The sequence below is a fragment of the Amblyraja radiata genome, chromosome 26 (assembly GCF_010909765.2).
Source record: "Amblyraja radiata isolate CabotCenter1 chromosome 26, sAmbRad1.1.pri, whole genome shotgun sequence".
NCBI lineage: Eukaryota > Metazoa > Chordata > Chondrichthyes > Rajiformes > Rajidae > Amblyraja > Amblyraja radiata.
The window spans coordinates 6,838,671-6,864,716 of NC_045981.1; the positions used below are offsets into that span (position 1 = coordinate 6,838,671).

Below are 26,046 nucleotides of genomic sequence, written 5' to 3' on the forward strand. Positions count from 1 at the left end.
GCAGAGATTGGGTAGTTTGGATTCAGAACTGGCTTACCCATTGAAGACAGAGGGTTATGGTGGAAGGTTGTTATTCTGACCAGGGGTCTGTGACCAGTGGTGTTAATCTGTGCTGGGACCATATTTTTTGCGATATATATACACGACTTGGACATAAATGTAGATGGGTTAGTTGCTGATGACACCATATTTGCTGTCACTTTGAGGATGGCTGTCAAAACATGCCGTGGGATGTAGAGCAGTTGCAGATATGGACTGAGAAATGGCAGGTGGAGTTTAATCCGAGCTAGTGTGGGTATAGCACTTGGGAGGTCAAATATGAAGGGGAACGTATACAACAAGATGTATAATCGCATTTGTATAACAGGAATCATAGGTTCAATTCCAAAGTCCCCTGGAAGTTACAATAGATGTAAATAGCAGACGTTAAGAATCTGTTTGGTATGCAAACCTTCATTGGTTGTGTCATTGAGTAAAACAGTTTGGAAGTCATGCTGCAGATTTATAAAATTTTGGTTAGGCCGCATTTGAAGTATTGTGTGCAGTTCTGGTCACCCCATTACAGGAAGGATATTGGAAGCTTTGGAGAGATGTAGATAAGGTTTACCAGTACACTGCCTGCTTTGGAGGATATTAGCTACAAAGAGAGGTTGGACAAAATTGATTTTTGTACCCTGTGCAGTTGCAGAATGAGGGAAGACCTGATAGCAGTCTATAAAATTATGAGAGACATCGATAAGTTACTTAGTGAGAACCTTTTTCTGCAGGGTCAAAATGGCAGGAACATTTTTCCCAATGATGGGGGAGTCCAGAACCAGAGGGCCACAGTCTAAGAATAAAGGGGAGCCCATTTAAAACTGAGATGAGAAAAAAAACTTTTCACCCAGAGAGTTGTGAATTTGTGGAATTCTCTGACATCAGTCGATAGTCTCCCCCCTGTGATGAAGACAGAGACAATTTATAAAGGAGAGAGGTGGCAGAGATAGTCCAAGTGAATTTGGTGGTAGGGAACCCACTGAGTTACTCCAGCACTCTGTGTCTTTTTCCATAAACCAGCATCTGCAGCTCTTTGTTTCTAGACTGAGCAAGCTCCTTGTTTTATCTTTGAGAATTAAATCTCAATTAAATCTTGGACAACTTGAAAAGAATTGGCAAATTTGTTCAAAGCATGTTGCATGTGAAGATGGATTCAGACATCAGGGAATAGCATTCATAATCAAAATCATAAATTCTAATCAGTGGTGTTTCACAAACTGTAAGAGATTTTTAGATTATTTTTCAACAGATGAACCAACATAATCAAAGTATTGTCCCACCCTGGTCATTTCTTCTTCTCCCCACGCCAGTCTGGCAGAAGATACAGAAGCTTGAAACCGCACACCACCAGACTCGGGAACAGCATGTTCCCCTCTGTAATCAGGATTCTGAATGATTCTTCCATAAGTTAGGGTGCTGTCCAATTCACCTCTACCCTATTATGGAAATTCAAGAGTCGAGAGTGTTTTATTGTCATATGTCCCAGATAGGACAATTAAATTCTTATGCTGCAGCACAATAGAATATGTAAACATAATACATAACGGGAGAAAGAAAGTTCAGTGTGTCTATATACACATTCACACATACTCAATAAATAAAGAAGTATAGTGCAATACTAATAATAGTCTGTTGTAGTTCAGAGCTTATTTGTTGTCATGTTTAATAGCCTGATGGCTGTAGGAAAGAAGCTGTTCCTGAATCTGAGGATGTTACAGTTTTCAGGCTCCTGTACCTTCTTCCCAATGGCAACGGAGAAATGAGTGCGTGGCCAGGATGGTGTGGGTCTTTGATGATACTGGACCTTTCTCATGGAACTAGTGCACTATAATGCTGAGAACTATATTCTGCACACTGTATCTTCCTCTTTGCCCCACCTATTCTACTTGAGTTTACCTGATTGCATTTATATATAGTTTATCTGATGTAATCAGACTGTATGCAGAGGAAAGCCTATGACTGTACCAGTGCACATGATAATAAAACAACAAAATCTATCATATAATAATTGAGGGATTGTTTTAAATGGAAGTTAACATTTTATGGTGCCGATTGAAAATGACATCATTAGCAATGGTTAGTCAATGATTATAATAACAGAAGCAGATTTAGGGAATAAGTTATCGAAGCAGTCATGAAAGGGGGCATTTAGAAGATCCAAATAAGTACTTTGATAAGGATACATTCAATTTAGTAACAATGCATTTCATTCTGTTTTTATGTGATGAACTATGATCTATTTGAACATGAGCAGGTGTTCTTGGGAAATATTTTACAATAATGAGTTGGGTAACTGGAAGTAATCATCATAAAGAGGTGCAGTTGTCTTGGATATTTCTCACGTCCTGTCCCTCTGTTTCTCTCTCTGTCTGTGGCAGCACCTTGGGAGAGGCGTGGACACAAGTGAAGAAAAGTTTGGCAGATGAGGCCGAGGTCCATCTGAAGTTTTCATCAAAGGTAAAGTCTTCCACATTTTACCACTACTAAGGGAATAAAAATAAATAAAACACAAACTCAATTGTGGGTGCAACACTAAATCTGTGACACTGATGAAGGACGTGTGGAAATGATTCCTGGAACTTTAATTTTTCTCCACGTTAAGGCTCCCTCACAATCTCAAACGTTCAACAAAGATTTGTTTTACTCCACAGTCTCTGCACAATACATTAAAATACTCTTATAAACACACTGTTAATCAACACAGGAAGTGATTCATAATCAGAAGTACAGTCTGTTAATAACACAGGAAAATCATGGCCTGTCAGCTTGTCTATAATTGCATTATTTGTGCTATTGTGCTCAACGTGATTAGATAAAGATTTTGAATTGTGCACATTTGGAAGGTTTTCAAGTGGGTATGTTCTATGTACATTTGTATTAAGACTTCCTATTTTCTAAGAATTAACTCAAAGTAAACTCCAGGCGTTCTGCTCCATTTTCACATCTGATCATATTTGCCAATGAGAAGGAAACCAAGACAACATTGACAACACTCGGTTAGTGACTGATTGCTGTATTAGTTTTCAGAGTATTAGTTGCTGGTGAATCATACTCCCTGGCTATTCATGGCATACTATTGCAGATTATATTTAAGTACTTGGCAATTTGACCAGCAAAACATGATATTAAAAAAAGGCAATATCACACGTGAGATTTGTAAGCTGACAGTTTCAAACCGTTTAACCCATATCTTTGAACACAATTTCATTCTCTGTGAATTATTTATTCTTTTCCATTACTTCATAATCCGCTAACTTCGACCGGAGTAGTCAGTGTTCTTTGCAATAGTGCCCAAATGTTCAGTGAAGAGCAGGCAGTAAGGGCTTGTCTATGAGGACTTACCAAGTGCTGCATTATACAACCCAGCGGTATGAATATTAATTTCTCTAACTCCAAGTAACCCTTACATCCCCTCAGTCCCCCCCCCCCCCCCCACCCTAGTCATTGTACTTGTATCATTGTCCTCCTGTTTGAGTTTTACTTTCTGTATCTTGTTACCTCCTTCTCCACAGCCAACAATGGACCATTGTGGGCTCCACCTTTACTTGATCATCGTTGCTCTTTGCATATCTTTCATTCATTTGTTCTATTTACCTTCTATGACTCTCGTCCTCTTTCCCCTGACACAGTCTGAAGAAGGGTGTTGATCCAAAACATCACCTATTCCTTTCCTCCACAGATGTTGCCTGACCCGCCGATTTACTCCAGCGTTTTGTGTCTATCTTCTGCATTATATCTGTTTGGCACAAGTGTTCACGTGAGGCTATTTCAGGGAAGATTTTACTGGGACATATAACATAGGAATAGGCCATTTCGGCCCTCCTTGCACATATCGACTACGATGCCTGTCTGACTAAGCCTGCTCATGGTCTGTGTACAAAGACCTGTGTATGTGCCTGTCTAAATGCCTCCTAAACATCGCAATTGTGTCTGCCACTACCACCGTTGGTAGTGAGTTCCAGCACCGACTGCACTCTGTGTACAAATACATGCCTGCACATCTCCTTTAAAATTTCACCCTCTCACCTTAAACCTATACCTTCTTGACATTTCCACCCTAGTAAAAAGACTCTGATTGTCTATCCCATCTGTGTTTCTATCAGGTTGCCAATCAGCCTCCAACGCTCCAGAGAAAACAATCCAAGTTTGTCCAACCTTTTCTTATTGCTAATACTTTCCAATCCATGGAACAATCTGGTGAACCTCTTCTGCACCCTCTCCAAAGTGTTCACATCCTTCCTAGTGTGTGCCAACTAGAACTACAGAGAGCATTCCAAATTTTGTCTAACAATAGTTTTATACAGTGGCAACTTGACTTGCCAACTATTTTTTCTCAATATCCTGACCGATGAAGACAAGCTTGCCACAGGCCTGCTTTACCATTGTTGTCAGTAGCGTTGTCATTTTCAGACCGCTATAGACTTGGACCCTCAGATTCCCCTGTACTCACTGCTCCAAAAAATGCATAACCTGGCCGGTCTAGATTAAATTCTATCTCCCATTTCTCTGTCTAAATGTCTAACTGATCGAGGTGTTGCTATATTCTTTTGGCAACCATTCTCACTATCCAGAACTCCATCAATTCTCATGCCATTTGTAAACTTACTAATCATACCTCCTATATTTTCATCCAGATGATCTACGTATAAAACACATCACAGATATCCCAGCAATGATCCTTGCGGAGCTACACTGGTTTACAGTCAGAAAAATAACCCTCACCATATCCTGTCATTTGTGAGCAGGTCAATATTGCATCCAATTTTCCAACTCGCTCTGGGTCCGCTGGTGTATGTAATAAGCTGCCAGAGGAGGTAGTTGAGGTTGGGACTATCCAAACATTTAAGAAACAGTTAGACAGGTACATGGATAGGACAAGTTTGCAGGGATATGGACTAAGCACATGTTTTTGACATTAGTGTAGTTGGGAAATGTTGGCCAGTGTAGGCAAGTTGGGCCTGTTTCCATGCTCTATGACTGTATCAGCATACTCCCCCAAAGACATAAATAATCTGCCGGAAATAGCAGGGGACCGCGGGTCAAAGGAGTTGGAGGAATTGAGTGAAATTCAGGTTAGCCGGGAAATGGTGTTGGGTAAATTAAATGGATTAAAGGCCGATAAATCCCCAGGGCCAGATAGGCTGCATCCCAGAGTACTTAAGGAAGTAGCTCCAGAAATAGTGGATGCATTAGTAATAATCTTTCAAAACTCTTTAGATTCTGGAGTAGTTCCTGAGGATTGGCGGGTAGCAAACGTAACCCCACTTTTTAAGAAGGCAGGAAGAGAGAAAACGGGGAATTACAGACCAGTTAGTCTAACATCGGTAGTGGGGAAACTGCTAGAGTCAGTTATTAAAGATGGGATAGCAGCACATTTGGAAAGTGGTGAAATCATTGGACAAAGTCAGCATGGATTTACAAAAGGTAAATCATGTCTGACGAATCTTATAGAATTTTTCGAGGATGTAACTAGTAGCGTGGATAGGGGAGAACCAGTGGATGTGGTGTATCTGGACTTCCAGAAGGCTTTCGACAATGTCCCACATAAGAGATTAGTTTACAAACTTAAAGCACACGGCATTGGGGGTTCAGTATTGATGTGGATAGAGAACTGGCTGGCAAACAGGAAGCAAAGAGTAGGAGTAAACGGGTCCTTTTCACAATGGCAGGCAGTGACTAGTGGGGTACCGCAAGGCTCAGTGCTGGGACCCCAGCTATTTACAATATATATTAATGATCTGGATGAGGGAATTGAAGGCATTATCTCCAAGTTTGCGGATGACACTAAGCTGAGGGGCAGTGTTAGCTGTGAGGAGGATGCTAGGAGACTGCAAGGTGACTTGGATAGGCTGGGTGAGTGGGCAAATGTTTGGCAGATGCAGTATAATGTGGATAAATGTGAGGTTATCCATTTTGGTGGCAAAAACAGGAAAGCAGACTATTATCTAAATGGTGGCCGACTAGGAAAAGGGGAGATGCAGCGAGACCTGGGTGTCATGGTACACCAGTCATTGAAAGTGGGCATGCAGGTGCAGCAGGCAGTGAAGAAAGCGAATGGTATGTTAGCTTTCATAGCAAAAGGATTTGAGTATAGGAGCAGGGAGGTTCTACTGCAGTTGTACAGGGTCTTGGTGAGACCACACCTGGAGTATTGCGTACAGTTTTGGTCTCCAAATCTGAGGAAGGACATTATTGCCATAGAGGGAGTGCAGAGAAGGTTCACCAGACTGATTCCTGGGATGTCAGGACTGTCTTATGAAGAAAGACTGGATAGACTTGGTTTATACTCTCTAGAATTTAGGAGATTGAGAGGGGATCTTATAGAAACGTACAAAATTCTTAAGGGGTTGGACAGGGTAGATGCAGGAAGATTGCTCCCGATGTTGGGGAAGTCCAGGACAAGGGGTCACAGCTTAAGGATAAGGGGGAAATCCTTTAAAACCGAGATGAGAAGAACTTTTTTCACACAGAGTGTGGTGAATCTCTGGAACTCCCTGCCACAGAGGGTAGTCGAGGCCAGTTCATTGGCTATATTTAAGAGGGAGTTAGATGTGGCCCTTGTGGCTAAGGGGATCAGAGGGTATGGAGAGAAGGCAGGTACGGGATACTGAGTTGGATGATCAGCCATGATCATATTGAATGGCGGTGCAGGCTCGAAGGGCCGAATGGCCTACTCCTGCACCTAATTTCTATGTTTCTATGTTTCTAAATGCACCGTGTCCTTCTCCTTGGTGAATATCATTGCAAAGGACTCATTAGGACCACACCACTTCCTTTAGCTCCAGGCATAGATTTCCCCTTGGTCCTTGAGTGGACCTATCCTTTCACTAGACACCCACTTGGTCCAAATATATAGCTAAAATGCCTTGGGAATTTTTATATTGTTACCTGCCAAGGATAAGCCCCCTTTAAGAACTAATTCCTTTTTTTAGTTATTTCCTGATTTCTTTATACTCCTCAAGGGCCTTGACCAATTTTACCTTCCTATGCCTGACATACACTGACCTTTATTTTGACTAAAGTTACGATATCTCTTGTCATCCAAGATTCCCGAACCTTGCCATCCATATCTTTCACATAAACAGAATTTATGCTGCTCCTGAACCTCAACCAGTTGCCTTTGAAGGACTCCCACGTGCCAATGGTAATGATCAAAACTGGGTATACTGGCTTCTTTAGATTCCCAGCTGGTGCTTCTGAAAGGAATTATTGCCTTGCATAAGATTGACTTACCCTGTAGAGTCAATGGACCGATCAGCCTCTCTGAATGGGCGGCACAGTGGCACGGCTGGTAGAAATGCTCCCTCACAGTGCCAGGGATCCGGGTTCGATCCTGACCTCGGTTGATGTCTGTGTGGAGTTTGCACGCTCTACCTGTATCCACATGAGTTTCTTCCGGATGTTCCGGTTGCGTCGCACTGTCCAAAGATGTGAGGATTTGCAGGTTAATTGGCCTTTGTAAATTATCCCCAGTGTGGGATAACACAGAATGAGTGTGAATGGATGATCAATGGTCAGTGTGGACTCAGTGGGCTAAATGGCCTGTTTTTATGCTGCACCTCTAAACTATGCCAACAGTCAAACTGCATTGGGTCTGATAATAAACACAGTTTCAAAACAATACCAAAAGTTTTTAAATAGTGGAATTCCAAAATTGCTTTGATTATAGGATCATCTATTCAATGATGATTGGGGAACTGGGTGCATCCATGTTCTAAAGTTTCTGGCGTATTAACTGTTTAAGAAGTAGATACATTAAAAAAAACATCCTTTGGATGATGACATGGTCTGTAATATTTTGATCACAAACTCTGGAGGAAGATTCCACATTCCTGCTCTCTGCCTTTAATGATGAGTGTTGTTTTTACATTCTTTGTTTCACCAGCTGCAGAGTGAGGTGGAGAAACCACTGCTGTCATTCCGAGAAAACTTCAAGAAGGACATGAAGAAGTTTGACCACCACATATCTGACCTCCGCAAGCAACTGAGCGCTCGCTATGCCACAGTGGAGAAGGTATACGATCATCAGCATGAGTGTGAGGTTGGGGTGGGACAGGGGGAAACCAAATTCCTATTATTTACAAAAATATACAGCTCACAAAGCCTTTGTCCTTTTTAAGCTTGGCTTAGAGAAGAGTGTTGTTTTCATGTTATTGACATATATAGCCCGCCATTTTGGAGAGCAGTAAATAAAGTCAAGCACATGGGCCGGTATAATATCCAACATGGATACAGATGGCAGATGGCAGATTTTCTTCCCCAAAAGTACGTGAGATGAGTGTTTATGACCATCTGTTAGCTTTGTTGCTATCATTACGAGGCTAGCTATTTTCACCAATTTACAACAGTTCTCAATGACTTGAATTTAAATTCCATTGCTACCATGACAGGATCCTGTTTAGTGTTTCCAGACCAACAGGCCAAGCCTTTGGCTATCTCTGGTAACGCATACACTGTGCCACCATGCTGGTCATGGCAAATATTTAGCAGCAAATTCATGCACAGCAAGGTTGCGCTAGTGGCAAGGTGAAGATCACCTGAACATGTGCTTTAAAGAACAAACTGTTGTTCTACACACCAACTTTGCTTCTTACCTGTGAGTAGTGTTGTAGCATTATTGTGTCCATGTGAGTGAGAAGATGAGGCCCCAGTCTCATATTCTATCTGAACAGATTTGTACTCCCATCCATTGGAGCTTGGGCAGTTTACACCCCAGCGGTATGAATATTGAATTCTCTAACCTCAAGTAATCCTTGCTTTCCATCTCTCTCCGTCCCTCCCCCACCCTAGTTCTCCAACTAGTTTCACTGTCCTGATTAATTTTACTGTTGTATGATAAAATCATCAGGGACCAAGATAAGGTGAAACAATAGACAATAGGTGCAGGAATAGCACTTCGAGCCAGCACCGTCATTCACTGTGATCGTAGCTGATCATCCACAATCAGTACCCCGTTCCTGCCTTCTCCCCACATCCCTTGACTCCGCTATCTTTAAGATCTCTATCTTTCCCCCTGATCGTTTCTCAATCTCAATTGTTTTCCCTGAGTTGGAGGGTCTTAAACTCTAGGACATAGCTTTGAAGTGAGACGGGAAAGATGTAAGGAGGGCTTGAGAAGCAACTATTTTCACATGGAACGTGATGTATATATTGAACGAGCTGCCAGAGGATGTGGTACAGGCGGGCGCAATTATGACATTTAAAAGACTCTTGGACAGGTACATAGATAGGAAAGATTGGAGGGGTATGGGGCACTCGCAGGCTAGTGTGCCTGGCTCAGTTGGCAACTTGGACAAGTTGGGCCATTTCTGTGACCTTATAGATGAAATGTATCCCTTGAGCTACCAAACAGGTCCATGGACCACTTGTGGTGCGTCAGGTTCCACAATACAATTGCAACATTTTTTGTGTCAATTTTGATATCCCCTGCAACTTTCTTTGTATATATTCGGTTTTCTTTTCATTCTTTCTGATTTGTTAACATTTGTGTCACTTCCATACACCAGGATTTGTGTTTATTTTACAATATTCCGTGCTTTGCCTTGTCATTTGATATTGTTGGCTACCTCCAGTCACCTCTGGCTTTATTTTTCAATAAATAATATTCTTGCTTCTGAAAGATCAGGTTAGCTTGTTTTTTTAGGCACTTCTACCGATTTACTGTTTTACCCACAGATATACAGTGTTCCATAATCAGGCTCTGCCTCATTGCATGGAGGTCAGTTTTACTGTGGTCTGGAGTCACAGCTGATGCATGTGCTCTGTATTAAGCATATAAGGATCATGCTAATCTAGACTTTTTGCCTAGAATCACTGCCTGTACACCTGCTGGCCCATCATACGTGATCTCGATGCTCAGGGTCTGTCTCACTGGTCTCCCTTCAGTGCAAATGCCAAGTCCGAATGTTGACGGGGTTGTGAACGGTGCAGTGCAAGGAACCTGTACCTGACGTGTCCCTGAAGAGGATTCACAGCCTATAAAGGGACACAAAATACTGGAGTAACTCAGCGGGATAGGCAGCTACCCTGGAGAGAAGGAATGGATGGTTTTCCGGGTTGAAAACCTTCTTCAGACTGTAGTAGGGTTCCTGCCCAAAACGTCACCCATTCCTTCTCTCCAGAGATGCTGCTGACCCACTGGGTTACTCCAGTATTTTGTGTCTATCTTCAGTGTAAACCAGCATCTGCAGTTCCTTCCGACACAAGTTGGAGATGGGACTTTGCTATCCTCATTTTTAGGTTTTTTAAATGTCTGATAATCAAAAACAGTTTATAAAAATAAAACACAAGTAAATAAATAAAAAATGAACATATGATGATAAGTTACAATTGCGTAGTTTAATATTTTAATGATACATAGACGTAAATCAGATGCACTTTTCTTGGAGTAGCTGAATGCTGTGGCTGCTGTTCAGCACAGTGGTGCAGGCGGTAGAGATGCAGCCTTGCAGTGCCTGAGACCCGGGTTCGATCCTAACTATGGGTGCTGTCTGTACAGAGTTTGCACGTTCCCCCTGTGACCTGTGTGGTTTTTCTCCGGGAAAGCCGGTTTCCTCCCACATTCAAAGACGTACAGTTTTGTAGGTTATGATTGGCTTGGTATAATTGTAAAAAAATAAAATTCCTCTAGTGTGTGTGTGTGTAGGATAGCATTAGTATGTGGGGATCACTGGTCGGCATGGACTCAGTGGGCTGAAGGGCCTGTTTCTGCACTGTATCTCTAAACTAAACTAAAACAAAATCCTCCACCACTGCCTATGTTGATCTTAATATTAGCATCACTATTAGGTTATTTACATCAACCTCATCATTAGGATGCTGTGATTTGGATTCAGGGCATTTGGCCAGAACTTGCAGTCAGTGATGAGTTGACTCTCTATTTGCTCATCTCTCTTATGATTGAAATAATATTATTCTTAATTACTGACTAGTCTGTATCTCGAAATCTATTTATCTTTTTTTCTCGGCCCAATAATTTGTTGTACTCATCCCCAATCCCGAAATAGAGAACTTGGAGAAAACCATATGATAGCCATTACGATGTTTAATTTTATTTACAGTTCATTCATTTGATCCTTACGTGTGTGTAAAGAACACTTGTGTAGCTTTATATCCTCACCTTTCTTTGTTGTTTCAAACCCTATCCTGTATATTTCTCATTTCCCTTCCAAGCATTGGTTAACTGCTTCTTTATCTGTGGAGCTTTCACTGCTTGCTTTAGTCTTTACCTTTCAATTTGACTCAGAATTATAATTTTTAAGCTGTTGGCACAATTGAGGTGAGTGAAGTGTCTCAGTTGCTTCAGAGAGTTGTGGTGTAATGTTATATGCCATACTGATTGTATTGTGGTATTGTATGATTTCCCCGAAATTTACAGGAAATCCCATATGACTCGGTTATGATCAGCAAGTGCTAAAAATGTACAGATGTGTTAGTTCATCTCCATGCAAAAAATGATGTTACTCTGGCAGTCACATCTTGAACATGTGTAATCCATTTCAACAGTGACATCTGTTGGCTTTAGACATTCTAAGTTTCTTTTCTCTTGGGCCCTGAGTTATAAAGGCCCAGAAATTCAGCAGCTCCTCAGGTGCTAAATGGACCAGTGTAGAGACCTTTTGGATAGGTCCATGTTGGATAGGGTGAATGGAGTGAGAATAAAAGCATTCACAGTTGAAATAATTGAATTTGAAGTCCCAGAACTGATCATGAAACTGTTGCTGCATCTATCCGTATTAGTCCTTCTATGCTGGTTTTGGAAGTGTGCTCTTGCCTCTCGCTGTAACTCCACCACTCCAGTGTTTATTGCCCTCCCCATCTTCCTGCTGCTCAACCTTTCCTGCCAGTGTAGTCTATGCCTTAAACCTGGCAGCACAGGAACTTTATGTGGCACGATTTATTTGCCCGGAAATAATCACACTTGAATTTTTCCTTTGCACAAGGCTGTACACAAGGCATTGCAGGCTGCATATGTTTTTGGTCACCAAATGTTCCAAAATGATCGTGAATCACAAGTTGATTTTATACAAAGAGAAACCAATGCCTCACCACTTCATTTTGTCAGTCTTTAGTTTACTAATCTGTGAAGAAGCTCTTTCCATATCATTCTCTGGCCATCTGAATGGGCCATTCCTGTATCTCTATTATATTAGGATGAATGAATTTGTTAATTTGTAGCCATTGATTTAGTCTGAAGCCACTGAATGTGTGCGTCAGAATTTTATCACACTGCTACTGAGACTAAGATTGCTATCGCACTGCCAGCCTTCAGATAACATTCTCAGTAAACGTGCAGCTATTTAAAATGTACCCAGTCTTCAGTTAGAGGAGACTTTTTTTTTTTTTCACGTGGAAGTTCTTTGTTTTTTTACTTTAAGCATTGTTCTGAAGAGTGGCTCAGAGACACCTTGAGGCAACTGTGTCCTAATGGTCAGATGCACAGGGAAGGGACCAATGCAATGATTGCTTGCTGCAGTTTTACAGGCAAATTAATGCAACACAACAAATTATCAGCTGCACTAGGTAACCAGAGCATAATAATGAAAGCTGAAGTAAGTAGTAAAACTTTTATCAGTATAGTATGATAGATTGTATCAATCTGCAAGTGTCAATTATACATTATCAATATAGTATAGTATATACTACAGTAGATATTATAGTATACAGTAGATTGACACAAAATGCTGGAATAACTCAGCGGGACAGGCAGCATCACTGGAGAGAACGAATGGATGATGTTACAGGTCAAGACCCTTCTCCAGACTGACGTCAGATTGACCAACTCCTTCTCTCCAGAGATGCTGCCTGTCCCGCTGAGTTACTCAGCATTTTATGTCTATCTTCGGTGTAAACCAGCATACAATTCCTTCCCACACAATAGCATATGGTGTTGAGCAAGGATGGTGGTTAAGAATATACAGTGTGATTTAAGATTCAATGGTTGAAGGGAAGAAGCTGCTCTTGAATCTAGAGGTAATGGTTCTCAAGCTTGTGCATTTTTTTTCCCCCAATGATAACAGTGAGATGAGAGTATGGCCAGTGTTGTGTGGGTCTTTAAGGTTGTAAGCTGTCATCTTAAGATAGCACACTAACATACTTGCATGAAGATGGGGCAATGTTATTGCCTTCAAATCATGCCTGTCGTCTTCCTATCATTTTGTTCCATCTTTCATCCTCACTACCCTCTCCAGAAACATCTTGACATTCCGCACTTTTATTCTGGAGTGCCTCTTTGTCTATTACGTTCATTTAATGCCCTTTCAACATTTATCTTTTGGGCATGGGTCACTTCATATTAAGGTCATAAGTGATAAGATCAGAATTAGGCCATTCAGCCCATCAAGTCTGCTCCACAATTCAATCATGGCTGATCTTTCTTTCCCTCCTAACCACATTCTCGTGCCTTCGCCCCATAACCCTTGACACCCGTACATTCCTCGGCACCCATTGTTTATGCTGCCATGGGTGCTCTGTCCATCATGCTGCTGCTGCTGCTGCTGGTCAGGTCGATCCCAATGAAAGGATTTGCTCTAATTGATGTCACATTCCTCGTAGGCTCGAAAAGCGTTGGCAGAGAGGCAGAAGGATCTAGAATTTAAAACTCAACAGATGGAGAATAAAGCTAATTACAAAACAGAGGAAGACATCAAGAAAGCGAGGCGGAAATCGACACAAGCAGGTGGGAAATGGCGCAATATTTGGTACTGATATTAAACATGTTGACTGTAGTGGCGGGTCTTCACTGTGGAAGCTCCTGTGTAATACCTCGTTTGTTATATTTTGATTGCTAGATTATCTTCATTTATGCAGGGCCCATTGCCACCTACTGAGGATTTTAAATAATGCAAAAAGGAGGGAATGAAATCAATAGGCTGTTGCGGCAACTGCATAATGTTTTTCTATGTAGCAGGAAGAGATAACACATGGTGAAAAAATGCATGAGACAAGGTTTTAGTCGCATGGCGGAATCATTTGGGGGAGTCACTCTAATTCTTAATCACTCTTCCAATTTAACATTAGGGGGAAAGGACATACTGACAAAGCTGGTAACTTTAAAAAAATAAATACTGTGACAGGCAGGAAGTTTGCTAGGCTGGGAGCTTCCCAATGTGGCTACATTGAAGGTTTGTATGCTGGGCCCGTCTCTTCCTTCTCTCCCAATGTCCACACTGGTTTGAAGGCCCTTGCTGCAGTAGTCTTATTCAGGTTCATGTGACTCATATTCATTGTACAAGTTGTGTTTCCTGTGAATTGATGCAAGACCATGAGTACATTGCAGGCAAGTGGTGAACTGAGAGATTATTATTTGAGAGATATTGCAAATAAAACCATGGGATATCTGACCTCTGGATGGCAACTCATAAAACTTTCCTCAAAGTATAACTATGAAAATTAGCTGGTAAAATCATTAAATGCTTCTACTCTTCCCTTCCCAGAACATGGAATAACAGCACAGTTAAACATTTTAGAATATTTAATGTCAATGTGTTATCTAAGCTGGCCATCATGATGAAATATGCTGTTCCAGATGTTCTTTTGGGCCACTAGATATTTTGTTTTTATTCATAAATGTTAACTTACAGACAATATTGAACATAAAGTAGTTATCACTAAACTAAGTGGGACCCGTTGGGTCCCAGCATCACATGGGAGGGCTGGTCCCCTAATGCAATATTCCACCTCTCCACCAATTCCAATATTGGTGGCCAGTGGGGGGTGGGGGGTGGGGGCTTTCCGGAGCGCTAGTATGGGTGTTGTGGACTGAAGGGATTGGTTTCCAGACGGCTAGGTTGGACATTGTGAGCCGAATGGATTATTGGGCTGGCGGCTCAGTCACTCAAGCCTGTTGTGCTGGCAGCTCACTCACTCATGGCTGGTGGGCTGGCAGTTGACTCACGGCTATTCCTTGAAATTCCATTTCAAGCAGGGTGCAAGGCCACCAAATTCAAGTGCAGTTTCTTACCACTTCAAGCAGGGTGCAAGGCCACCAAATTCAAGTGCTGTTTCATACCATTTCAAGCAGGGTGCAAGGCCACTAAAGACGGCGAGTCATGACCTCTCCCTCATCCATCTTGCAGTGACTGAGCCACGCCCACACTTCTGGGTTTTATAGTCCCTCCCCCTCCCACCAGAAGGGGCGTGGCCTTCATGGCATGATTGACATGAGAGAGAATCTCAACATTTTGTAAACACTAATAACTCTTTTATTTTTCATTGATGGGAAAAATCCTCGGCACCTGATGAGCGGAGGGGGACTGAGTAAGATGGGCAAAAATCACAGCTGTACGTGGTAGCGTTTTTTCAAAAATCAATATAAAGTGCAAACATGAAGTGGTCAAGATTAGACTTTTAATTATATAGAGGGCAAGGCAACTTTAATTAGGCAAGGAAACTTTAATTAGGCAAGGAAACTTTAATTAGGCAAGGAAACTTTAATTAGGCAAACCAAAGGCAAAACAGCTTTAGCATTTCCAAACCAAAGGCAAAACAGCTTTAGCATTTCCAAACCAAAGGTAATGCAGCTTTAGCATTTCGAAACTATATTTTCAAACCACATTAAGGGCACTGACAAGTCAGTAAAACCAGTTTAGTAGACATGTGTTCAGTGTTATTCACAGCTCTGACTGAGAGACGTGACCCTCTCGCTCCCCCATCTTGCAGAGACTGACTGAGGCACTCAACACTTCCGGGTTTTATAGTCGCTCTGGAAGGGGCACGGCCTTCAGGAGAGAGAATATCAACATTGTTTAAACACTAATAACTCTTTTATTTTTCATCAATGGGAAAAGTCCTCTTGTCCTGCGCAGCGGAGGGGGACTCTGATTAAGATAACCAAAAATCACAGCTGTAAGTGGCAGCATTTTTTCTAAAATCAATATACAGAACAACAGGAAGTGGTCAAGATCAGACTTTTAGTAATATAGATATAGCAACAACTAAACTTTTGGATGAACGCAGCAGGTCATTGGCGTATCTGTGGAGGTAAACGGATGGTGACCATTTCAGGTTGCATACTGACTGAGATGTGGAGAGAAGATAGCCAGTAGATAGAAGTAAAAAGAAGGGGTGAGACAGAGGATGATAATAATAACTTTATTTATAGAGCACTTTGTGGAATGATAGGTCACAGTGTGGAAACGGGCCCTTCAGCCCAACTTGTCCACACCACACCACCCAGCTACAGTGGTTCTACCTGCCCACGTTTGGCCCGTATCCCTCCCAACCTGTCCTATCCATGTACTTGTCTAACTGTTTTCTTAAATGCTGGGATAGTCCCAGCCTCAACCACCTCCTCCGGCAGCTTGTTTCATATACCCACAGCCCTTTGTGTGAAAAAGTTACTCCTCGGTTCATGTTAAATCATTTTTCCTTCACCTTAAACCTATGTCCTCTAGTCCTCGATTCACCTACTCTGGGCAAGAGACTCTGTGCATCTACCCAATCTATTCCTCTCACCTAGATCACCCCTCTATAAGATCACCCCTCATCCTCCAGTGCTCCAAAGAGTCCCAGCCTACTCAACCTCTCCCTATACCTCAGACCCTCTAGTCCTGGCAACATCCTCATAAACCTTGTCAAGCTGACACAGAGGATGGGTGGAATCAGATTGAGGGCAGTGGGGAAATGATGGACAGGTGGCGTCAGGCAGGGGAGAGGAGGAGGGAGGCTAGGGACAGGGGCTACTAAGCGATAGGTGGAAACAGATTGGAACCAGTTGGTGGTGGGTGATGCCCAGATCATGGGGGCACGGATGGAAAAGGAGAACAAAGTGCAGAAAGAACCATGGTGGGCTGGTGGGAATGGGAAAGGAACACAGGAGGAATGGGTGAACTGAAATTGAAAAATTAAATGTTGGACTACACACTCAATCTGCTCGGCGTGCGAGTCGTATGAACATTTAATTCAATATTCGGTAACTCGCTCTCCCACGTATAATAATAATAATAATAATGGATGGGATCTATATAGCGCCTTTCTAGAATACTCAAGGCGCTTTACATCGCATTATTCATACACTCCTCAGTCACACTCGGTGGTGGTGAGCTACTTCTGTAGCCACAGCTGCCCTGGGGCAGACTGACGGAAGCGTGGCTGCCAATCTGCGCCTACGGCCCCTCCGACCACCACCAATCACTCACACACATTCACACACATTCACACACAGGCAAAGGTGGGTGAAGTGTCTTGCCCAGGGACACAACGACAGTATGCACTCCAAGCGGGATTCGAACCGGCTACCTTCCGGTTGCCAGCCGAACACTTAGCCCATTGTGCCATCTGTCGTCTCCCACTCCCATCTGCCCACCCACGGTCTCTCTCCCTTCGTTCACCTTTTATATCACCTGCCCCTGCCCCTGCCCCCTTGTTACCTAGGTCCAACTCCCATCTCCACCTGGTCCCATCTCTCTTGGTTCACCTTTCCTATCCCCTATCCCCATCTCATTCCATCTACCTGTCACCCTGCCTTATCTGCTTCCACCTATTGTCTACCAGCCCCTGTCTCCATCTTCCTTCTCCCCTCCCCCTCCTTGCTCCACCTACCTATTTGTTTTATTTCCTGGTGTTTTCGCCCATCACCTGCTATCTAGCCTCCTCTCACCTCTCTACTGGCTATCTTCCCTCTCTAATCTTGGTGCAGATGCAGGCTCGACCATCTATTTGCTTCCACTGATGCTGCTTTGCTCACTGAGTTCTTCCACCATCTTAATTTTGCTCCAAATTCCAGCAGCTATGTATAACTAGTATAACAGTAAAATAACTAGCATGTTAGATAACAAGGAAGCCAATGGATGTAGCAAATTCTGTTATTCCGTGAAGTGGGAATGGTTCAAATTTCATGTTTTGCCCTCTATTAACTGTACATTAACTTTAAGGTATGTTGTGGCTCCATGCTTCTGATTGGGAAAATGTAGCCATGTTCCCTTTGAGAAGATGATGTTTGGGCAAAGTCCTTTTTTTATTTATTACTGATGAAGCTGACTTTGTGAAATTCTACTGCAGCGTATCTTTTTATCCTTATTCCTGAGCTTCTGTTGTATATGTGTAGCTTGGAGCAGTATTGTTGACATTATGATAAACGCTTCCTATTAGTGCTGCATAGTTACACTGGTTGCTGTTAATAAACTTCAGCCAACATATGTTTCATCCTAGCTTGGGGGATGTTAATATGGCTATTGTATTAGCATAATGTGTTTATAGAAGTATAAATATTGACCAGAACTCCAGGAGCAAGCATTGTTTGAATCATGTTATGAGATTATTTGTCTGCAGTATAACAGTCCATATGAGAATTGGGACTTCAGAGTGAAGCAGTCCCCAGCCAGTATTCTAAGATGTTAGTGTTGCTTGCGCAATCACATTGTCCTGGGAGAGTCGTTTGACCCATAATGTTGTAATGCAGAGGCAAGATTGCTACTATTGGGCCAAGTCACTCACAAGAGACACAAGGGTGGGAATTGTTCAAATTTCATGTTTTGCCCTCTATTAACTGCACCTTTTCAACATTTTCTAATAATTGTTGATGATGCAATATTACATTTCCTTTTACGCAAACACCCAATGTTGTATTAGTAATTGATGCTGAGATTTAAGTGCATAATTGCTGCTATAGACAATAAACAAGCATGTGCACACATGGTCCTAAATGTACCTGAATCCACTTTTGAAAGGCCTGAATAGAGAGGATGTTTCCACTAGTGGGAGAGTCTGGGACTAGAGGTCACAGCCTTAGAATTAAAGGACGTTCCTTTTGGAAGGAAATGAAGAGGAATTTCTTTAGTCAGAGGGTCAGGGCTGCCAACTTTCATGCATTGAGCGTGAGAATCATGCATTTGGACAAATTCTCACGCTCTCACGCTGATCACAAATTTCTCATGCTCTGTGTTAAAGAGCCGGGGCGGATGGAGGGATGGAAGCAGAAGCAGGGGCAGATGCAGACGGGGAGCTGGGGCTGGCGAGTGTTTGCCGGGCTGGCGAGTGTTTGCCGGGCAGGCGAGTCGCTCGCTGCAGCTCTGGCCATGGAGCAGCCTCAGTGAGTATAATTTTATGGATGAAAAATTGTGTTCGACCAATTAATGACTTCTTTGCAAAATAACTAGCATGTTAGATAACAAGGAAGCCAATGGATGTAGCAAATTCTGTTATACAAAATTTGGTCCGTGAAGTGCCCCATAAAAGATTACCGCTTTAGATAAGCACCTATGGACTTGAACGTAATATGTTAAGTCCAGGGGGTCAGATATTGGGCTTTATGTGTGGGCCAGATATATTGTCAGTGCAGAGGGGCTAGGAGCAAGACCAAGTGTGCATCCAGAGTCAAGGTCTGGAATAGTACTAGGTGTGCAGTCAAAGCTGGGACAATGGGAGTGTTCAGCACTGGGAACAGGTAAGCAGCGTGTTAGTTTTTTCAACTTTTTTTATTTTTTTAGTATGTTTTAAAGTATGTTTTTAATGTTTCTTTGTGTGTTTTGTGTGGGGGGTGGTGTGGGGGGGTAAGGGGGAAACCGTTTTGGCCGCCTCCTCCATGGAGAGGCGACTTTTTCCAGGTCGCCTCCCCCGTGGCCTAACAGCAAGGATCGGCGCGGCCTTTCCCGGAGACGCGCTCGGGACTTCAGCGGCGGGCGCAGCGTGGACTCTCGGCGTGGAGCGGGTGAGCCCTCGCTGGAGGGGAGCGCTCCGTTTCGCTGGCCCGGGGCAGCCGGCAGCCTGAAGCCGCGGTCTGCACAGCTCCAGCTGGCGCGGCGTCTACAGCCCGGGATCCCTCGTGGGGGACCCAGGGGAAGAAGAAGCCATCACTGCCGGCCCGCGGCCAACTTCTACCGCGGGCCCGGCGTGAACTTACCATCACCCCTGGAGGGGAGCTTCGACCGCCGGCCCTGCGGTCTGCGGTGCTTCTGTCTGCGGCGCGGCGGGGACTTTAAATCTTCGACCGCCGGCCTGCGGCCTACACCAACTTAAAGCCGCGGTCTCCGGTGGGGAAGAGCCGACTCTGGACTTACCTGGACTTGTACCTTGTCCTTTTACCATCTGGACGCCCGCAGCAACGGCTGCGGAGGGTTGAGGTCCCGACCACGGGGGAAAATGGAGGAGGACTGGCCAAATTGTGTGCCTTCCACCACAGTGATGAATGCTGTGGTGGATGTTTATGTTAAATTTTAATTGTGTTTTTGTGTGTGTTCTTTATAATTGTACCACTGCTGACATATTCATTTCACTTGCACTTATGTGCAATGTGACAAATAAACCGTATTGTATTGTATTGTATTGTTGATCAGGGTAGAAGCAGCAGGTAAGTAGCTATGATCAGGGTAGAAGAGGATGCCAGATGTAAGGCTGGACTCAGGCTCGGGAATGAGAGAAGGTATGCAACTGGAGTCAGGGTCAGGAGTAGTACCAGGTGTGCAGTGAGTTGGTGAACATGGGCCAAGTGCTTGATTATAATCTGAATTTCATTCATGTGTTGCACCTGTTGATCAGAGCCTGGCTCTGCTGTGGAATATAATTAGGAATGGAATTTAGCCTAACCTTATAGCTAATCCAAATTAAAGCATAAATATTACATTCAAGTGTAAGTTAAAAGACTCGCTACATTATTCACCAGATTGCACAATTTCAAGCTGAAAAATGCAAAAGCTACGCTCCCTTGGGCTTGGTCTCTCGCAATTTCTCACTCCCAACTCTCACCCAATGTTGGCAGCCCTGGAGATTGGTGAATCTGTGGAATTCTTTGCCACAGAAGGCTGTGGAGGCCAAGTCAATGGATATTTTTAAGGCAAAGATGGGTCAATTCTTGATGAGGATGGGTGTCAGGAGTTAGGGGGAGAAGGCAGGAGAATGCGGCTAGGAGGGAGAGATAGATCAGCCATGATTGAATGGCGGAGTAGACTTAATGGGCTTATGACCTTTTGCTGTTGGGTTTCCAGAAACTGAGAGAGAGGGGCCAAAGCGGCCATTCCAGGTATTTCTAGATTCTACTAGTTGTGGACATTAGTGTCCCAATATAACAATTAGAAGCACAATCAAAAATGCGACTCTTGACCAATACTATGTGTAATTGATGTGGAGTAAATGCCCGGTGTCTCCTGCTGATGCTTTCAACTCCCATCTTTGTGTTGAAATCCTTTGAATCCTTGTGCCTTCCAATCTCAGCGGCATCTTCCTGCTGTACATCCCTCCTAGATCTATGTGCTCCTCCAGCCTGTGCATACATGACTTGATTTCCCCTCAGAAGATGGTGGCTGTGTCTTCTGGTGCCAAGGCCATGCAGTAAATTTGAGTCTTTTTTTTCCCCTCAGAACTTCATCCCCTTTGATCTTTCCTCATTTAAAATGCTACTTAAAACCCAATTTGACCAATATTTTCAGTCATCTGATTGTAATTATTTGTTTGTTTATGTTGTGATATAACAATATTTGCATTTCCATAGTTACAGAGGAGTGGCCCAAAAAGTGTAAGTGGGGCCAGTTGAAAACCTCTTGCAACATCACTGAGTTCTGTACGCAGTGGGGGCAGTTTGATGATGTCAGTGTACACAAGACTCCTTTCAATGTTTTGTTCTTTGCCATATGCAAGTTATTTAAAATCTTATTTGAATTTAAATACACTGTCAGTTTTATGACTCTCACTTAGCAACAGGAGGGGGTGACTGACGCACAGTATTCCTGGGAAACAGGCTAGGGTCTTGCATTTAGTCAGAACGAGTGTGGGAAGTTGGGAATTTAAAACATCTGTATTTGCAAAGCAAGGTGCCAAATTGTGTGTTTGCTTCCTATCCATTTTCAGTCACAATACGTTTTGTGGATAAACTTGGACAGAGTTTGCAGTGTTGGCTGTTGGTGGAAATTAGCAGCTGTTGTGAATTACAATCGAGAGCAAAATATTTCCCCACTGGTGTTTGAGAACGAAAGAACTGTAGTAACTGGACTTGGATCAGGCCAACATAAATAAGGCCGTTTTGAATGCTGTTCTCTTCCTGGCCAAATTTCTACACACTCCACATGGCCCATGTGTTTGGCTGTAATTTAACACCACCCTGCATCTGCATTAAGGGGCTGATCTCCTGTGAGGCAGTCATTAAAGTCCAAGCAACAACATATGAGGAATGATAGAATCATGGACAAAATAAGCAAGAAACATGTAGTTTGGTTTACCTCTTTAAAAATGTCATTTTATTTTTTGCTGCTGAGCTTTCTCCTGTGCCCACAATAACAGCATCAACATGTTAAAAATGCACAGCTTCGGAGAGTTTATTTTCTAATTTCTCATCCATTCATAACCAGGTTCTCCCAGTGGCTGAGGAAATGATGCACACCTTCTGCTGATCCTGAGCTTGTGCCCTTGGATCCTACTGTTCCTTCCAGAGTGATCCTACACACAAACTTCCACTCCCAGCCCAGCACAGTGAAGTGCAAAGTCCCTTTCAACACCAATTTTCAGTTTAGTTTAGAGATACAGCGCAGAACCTGGACCTTCAGTCCACCGAGTCCGCACCGACCAGCGATCCCCGCACACTTAAGGGCCTGTCCCACCAGCATGCGACTGCATGCGGCGAGCGCGACCTAACGTGGTCGCTTGAGCCGTACGGCCTCGCGGGGGCCGGTCCCACTTCGATCGCCGGACCCGTATGGAATTGCGCGGGGTTGGTCCCGACATCGCGCGGGGCTCCGAAAACTGACACTGTCCAAAAATTCCGCGCGGCAACGGCCTCTCGGCCCGCAGCCGCATTGAGGCCGTACGCACTGCCTCGACGGGCGTACGCAGCGTCTCGACGCCGTACGCAGCGTCTTGACGGCACACGCCTAGCGCGTGGCGTTGCGCGATGACGTAACCGCCCGATGCCGTGCGACATCCAAATTCAGTCGGCCCGCCTCCTGCCCAGCGGATTGGTGAGTATGATGTCGGGACCAGCCCCGTACAACTCCAGACGGCTCCGTGGTTGGAAGTGGGATCGGCCTCGCGAGGCTGCATGCCTGAAGCCACCACGTTTGGTCGCGCTAGACGCATGCAATCGCATGCTGGTGGGACAGGCATCCTACACACACTAGGGACAATTTACAATTTTAACTTCCCAATTTGCCTACAAACCTGTACGTTTTTGGAGTGTGGGGGGAAACAAGAGATCCCGCAGAAATCCCATGCGGTCACAGGGAGAACGTACAAACTCCGTGCAGCCAACACCCGTAACCACGCAATCGCTGTAAGGCAGCAACTCTACCAGTGCCCACCCTGCCACCAATTGCTGGCTGACTCACACAATGGGCACTGACAGCTGGTGAGCCCCCCCCCCCCCCTCCCCCCCGTAGGCTCAGCCACTTTGGAAACAGAACATATGTCAACAATAACAACTTAGAAAACCAAATGATAAATATTGATATAACACAAAATTTAAACTATTCATTTTATGTAAACTGAAACAGCAAAATACATTCACACTTAATTTGTTTAGTTTATGTGTCTTTAACTGCTAAGTAACATGTCCATAGAAACACAGAAACATAGAAAATAGGTGCAGGAGGAGGCCATTCGGCCCTTCGAGCCAGCACCGCCATTCATTGCGATCATGGCTGATCGGCCCCAATCAATAACCCGTGCCTGCCTTCTCCCCATATCCCTTGATTCCACTAGCCCCTAGAGCTCTATCTAACTCTCTCATAAATCCATCCAGTGATTTGGCCTCCACTGCCCTCTGTGGCAGGGAATTCCACAAATTCACAACTCTGGGTGAAAAAGAAAAATCTCGTGAACCTACGCTGCACTGCCTCAATCACAAGGATGCTCTTCCTCAAATTAGGAGAACAAACTGTACGAAATTCTCCAGATGTGGTCTCACCAGAGCCCTATACAACTGCAGAAGAACCTCTCTACTCCAATACTGAAATCCTCCTGTTATGAAGGCCAACATTCCATTAGCTTTCTTCACTGCCTGCTGTACCTGCACACCAACTTTCAGTGACTGGTGTACAAGGACGCCCAGGTCTCGCTGCACCTCCCCCTTACCTAACCTAACCCCATTGAGATAATAATCTGCCCGCTTGTTTTTGCCATCAAAGTGGATAACCTCACATTTATCTATATTATACTGCATCTGCCACGCGTCTGCCCACTCACTCAACCTGTCAAGGTCACCCTGCAACCTCCTAACATCCTCTTCACAGTTCACACTGCCACCCAGCTTTGTGTCATCCGCAAACTTTCTAGTGTTGCTCCTAATTCCCTCTTCCAATATATATGTGCCCCAACACCGAGTCTTGCGGCACTCCACTCGCCACTGCCTGCCATTCTGAAAAGGACCCGTTCATTCCTACTCTTTGCTTCCTGTCTGTCAACCAATTTTCTATCCACGCCAACACCCTACCCCCAATACCAGTTGGGCAGTTAGCATTCACCCTGCACTTGTTTCAGCCTGTTAATTTCAGCAGGCTTGATGTACTTAGATCAGGAAATCTCGGGGTCAATGTACTGCCCTCACCAGCAATGTACTCAGATTGCTGATGGCATGGTGCTGATGTTCACTTAAGCCAATGTTACCAATGTACTTCTAGATATTCACAATGAAACATGGAAAAGACCTGACTGCAGCATTGGTGTTGGGAGATACCCCCCCCCCCCCCCCCCCCCCCCCACCCCCCCCCCCCCCTCCATCCCACCCCTCCCCACACATACACACTGCTGCATGAAAACTCACCTGATTGATTAATTGAATGATATAGCATGGAAACAGGCCCTTCGGCCCACTGAGTCGTGCTGAACATCAATCACCCATTCTCACAAATTCTATTTTTCCTGTGTTTAAATGCTCCTTCCCAAACCTTTTCCCATCCATACAACCTGCCACCCACACTGAGAGTGTTGGCATGTTTAAAAAGTAGATCCTACCCTCAGAAAATGTCAAATGTCATGAGAAGCTGAATGTCACCTACACAGATCCATTTGAGTTGTGTTTAAGAAGGAACTGCAGATGCTGGAAAATCGAAGGTACACAAAAATGCTGGAGAAACTCAGCGGGTGCAGCAGCATCTATGGAGCGAAGGAAATAGGCAACATTTCGGGCCAAAACCCTTCTTCAGACTTGTCACTGGTTACTTCCTCTCAATTTCTTACATTAAAATTTCTCAACCTGTTGTCCTCTAATACTCTAATGTCCTTCTCCAATATGTTACTTGTAAGGAACTGCAGATGCTGGTTTACACTGAAGATAGGCACAGAATGCTGGAGTAACTCAGCGGGACAGGCAGCATCTCTGGAGATAAGGAATGGAGTGACGTTTTGGGTCGCGACCCTTCTTCAGACTATATGATTGTTATAAGTTTGTTGGAGTGGAATCGAGCTTGGTTCTTCATAAGGCAACAGATGTTTGAATGTGAAATTTCTGCACGGCCGCAGGGAGTGAGCTGTGGAGTGATACAAATCGGGTGATACATTCTAACAGCGAGTGGAGGCGTGGCCACTCTTGGTAAACTCTGAATGTTTCCAGTCGATAAATAAGTAATGGAAATTACTTGTGGAAAGTGGAAAGATGAAATTGGATCTGTCAGGTTTGGCAAGAGAGAGCAATTGAAGTTGTCCTCTCATGCTTGTACATTCATGACTGAGGGGTTAATGGTTTGCACTGCAGTTTGCAACCTTCACGGAACCTTTCCTTCTCATTTCCTGCAAGGAAAGGAGATTGCTCCTTAAAATGAAATACAGCAACATGTTAATTTGTTCCCCATTGGTGGTTAGAAATGGAGGGACCACAGCCAGGGGGAGTTGCCTCAAACATCAGGGTTTACCAGGTCTCCTGCTATCCTACTGAGACCAAGAGATCCCTGCAGATTGAGCTTTCATATCCTATTGCAACATGCAGGGCAATCTGGTCCAGAGAAAGGCGGGGAGAGAGGGTTTGTAGCAACTGGTCAATTCTACATTTCCTTATCATTATCTGCTTTGATATGTTGTTTTCACACATCACCCTGCCATATCTCCCTGAGCCCTGACTCTCAGTTTGAAGAAGGGTCTCAACCCGAAATGTCA

General features: G+C 43.9%; 1 protein-coding gene across 2 annotated transcripts in view; it reads left to right on the forward strand.

Moving 5' to 3' along the window:
• Positions 1–26,046, forward strand: part of gas7 (growth arrest specific 7) — a 353,513-nt gene that overhangs the window by 297,769 nt on the left and 29,698 nt on the right. For both annotated transcript variants that reach the window (XM_033044096.1, XM_033044097.1), the window contains exons 9-11: positions 2,415–2,493; positions 7,922–8,050; positions 13,591–13,714. In XM_033044096.1, the coding sequence (XP_032899987.1) occupies positions 2,415–2,493; positions 7,922–8,050; positions 13,591–13,714 (332 nt within the window). The remainder of the gene's footprint in view (positions 1–2,414; positions 2,494–7,921; positions 8,051–13,590; positions 13,715–26,046) is intronic.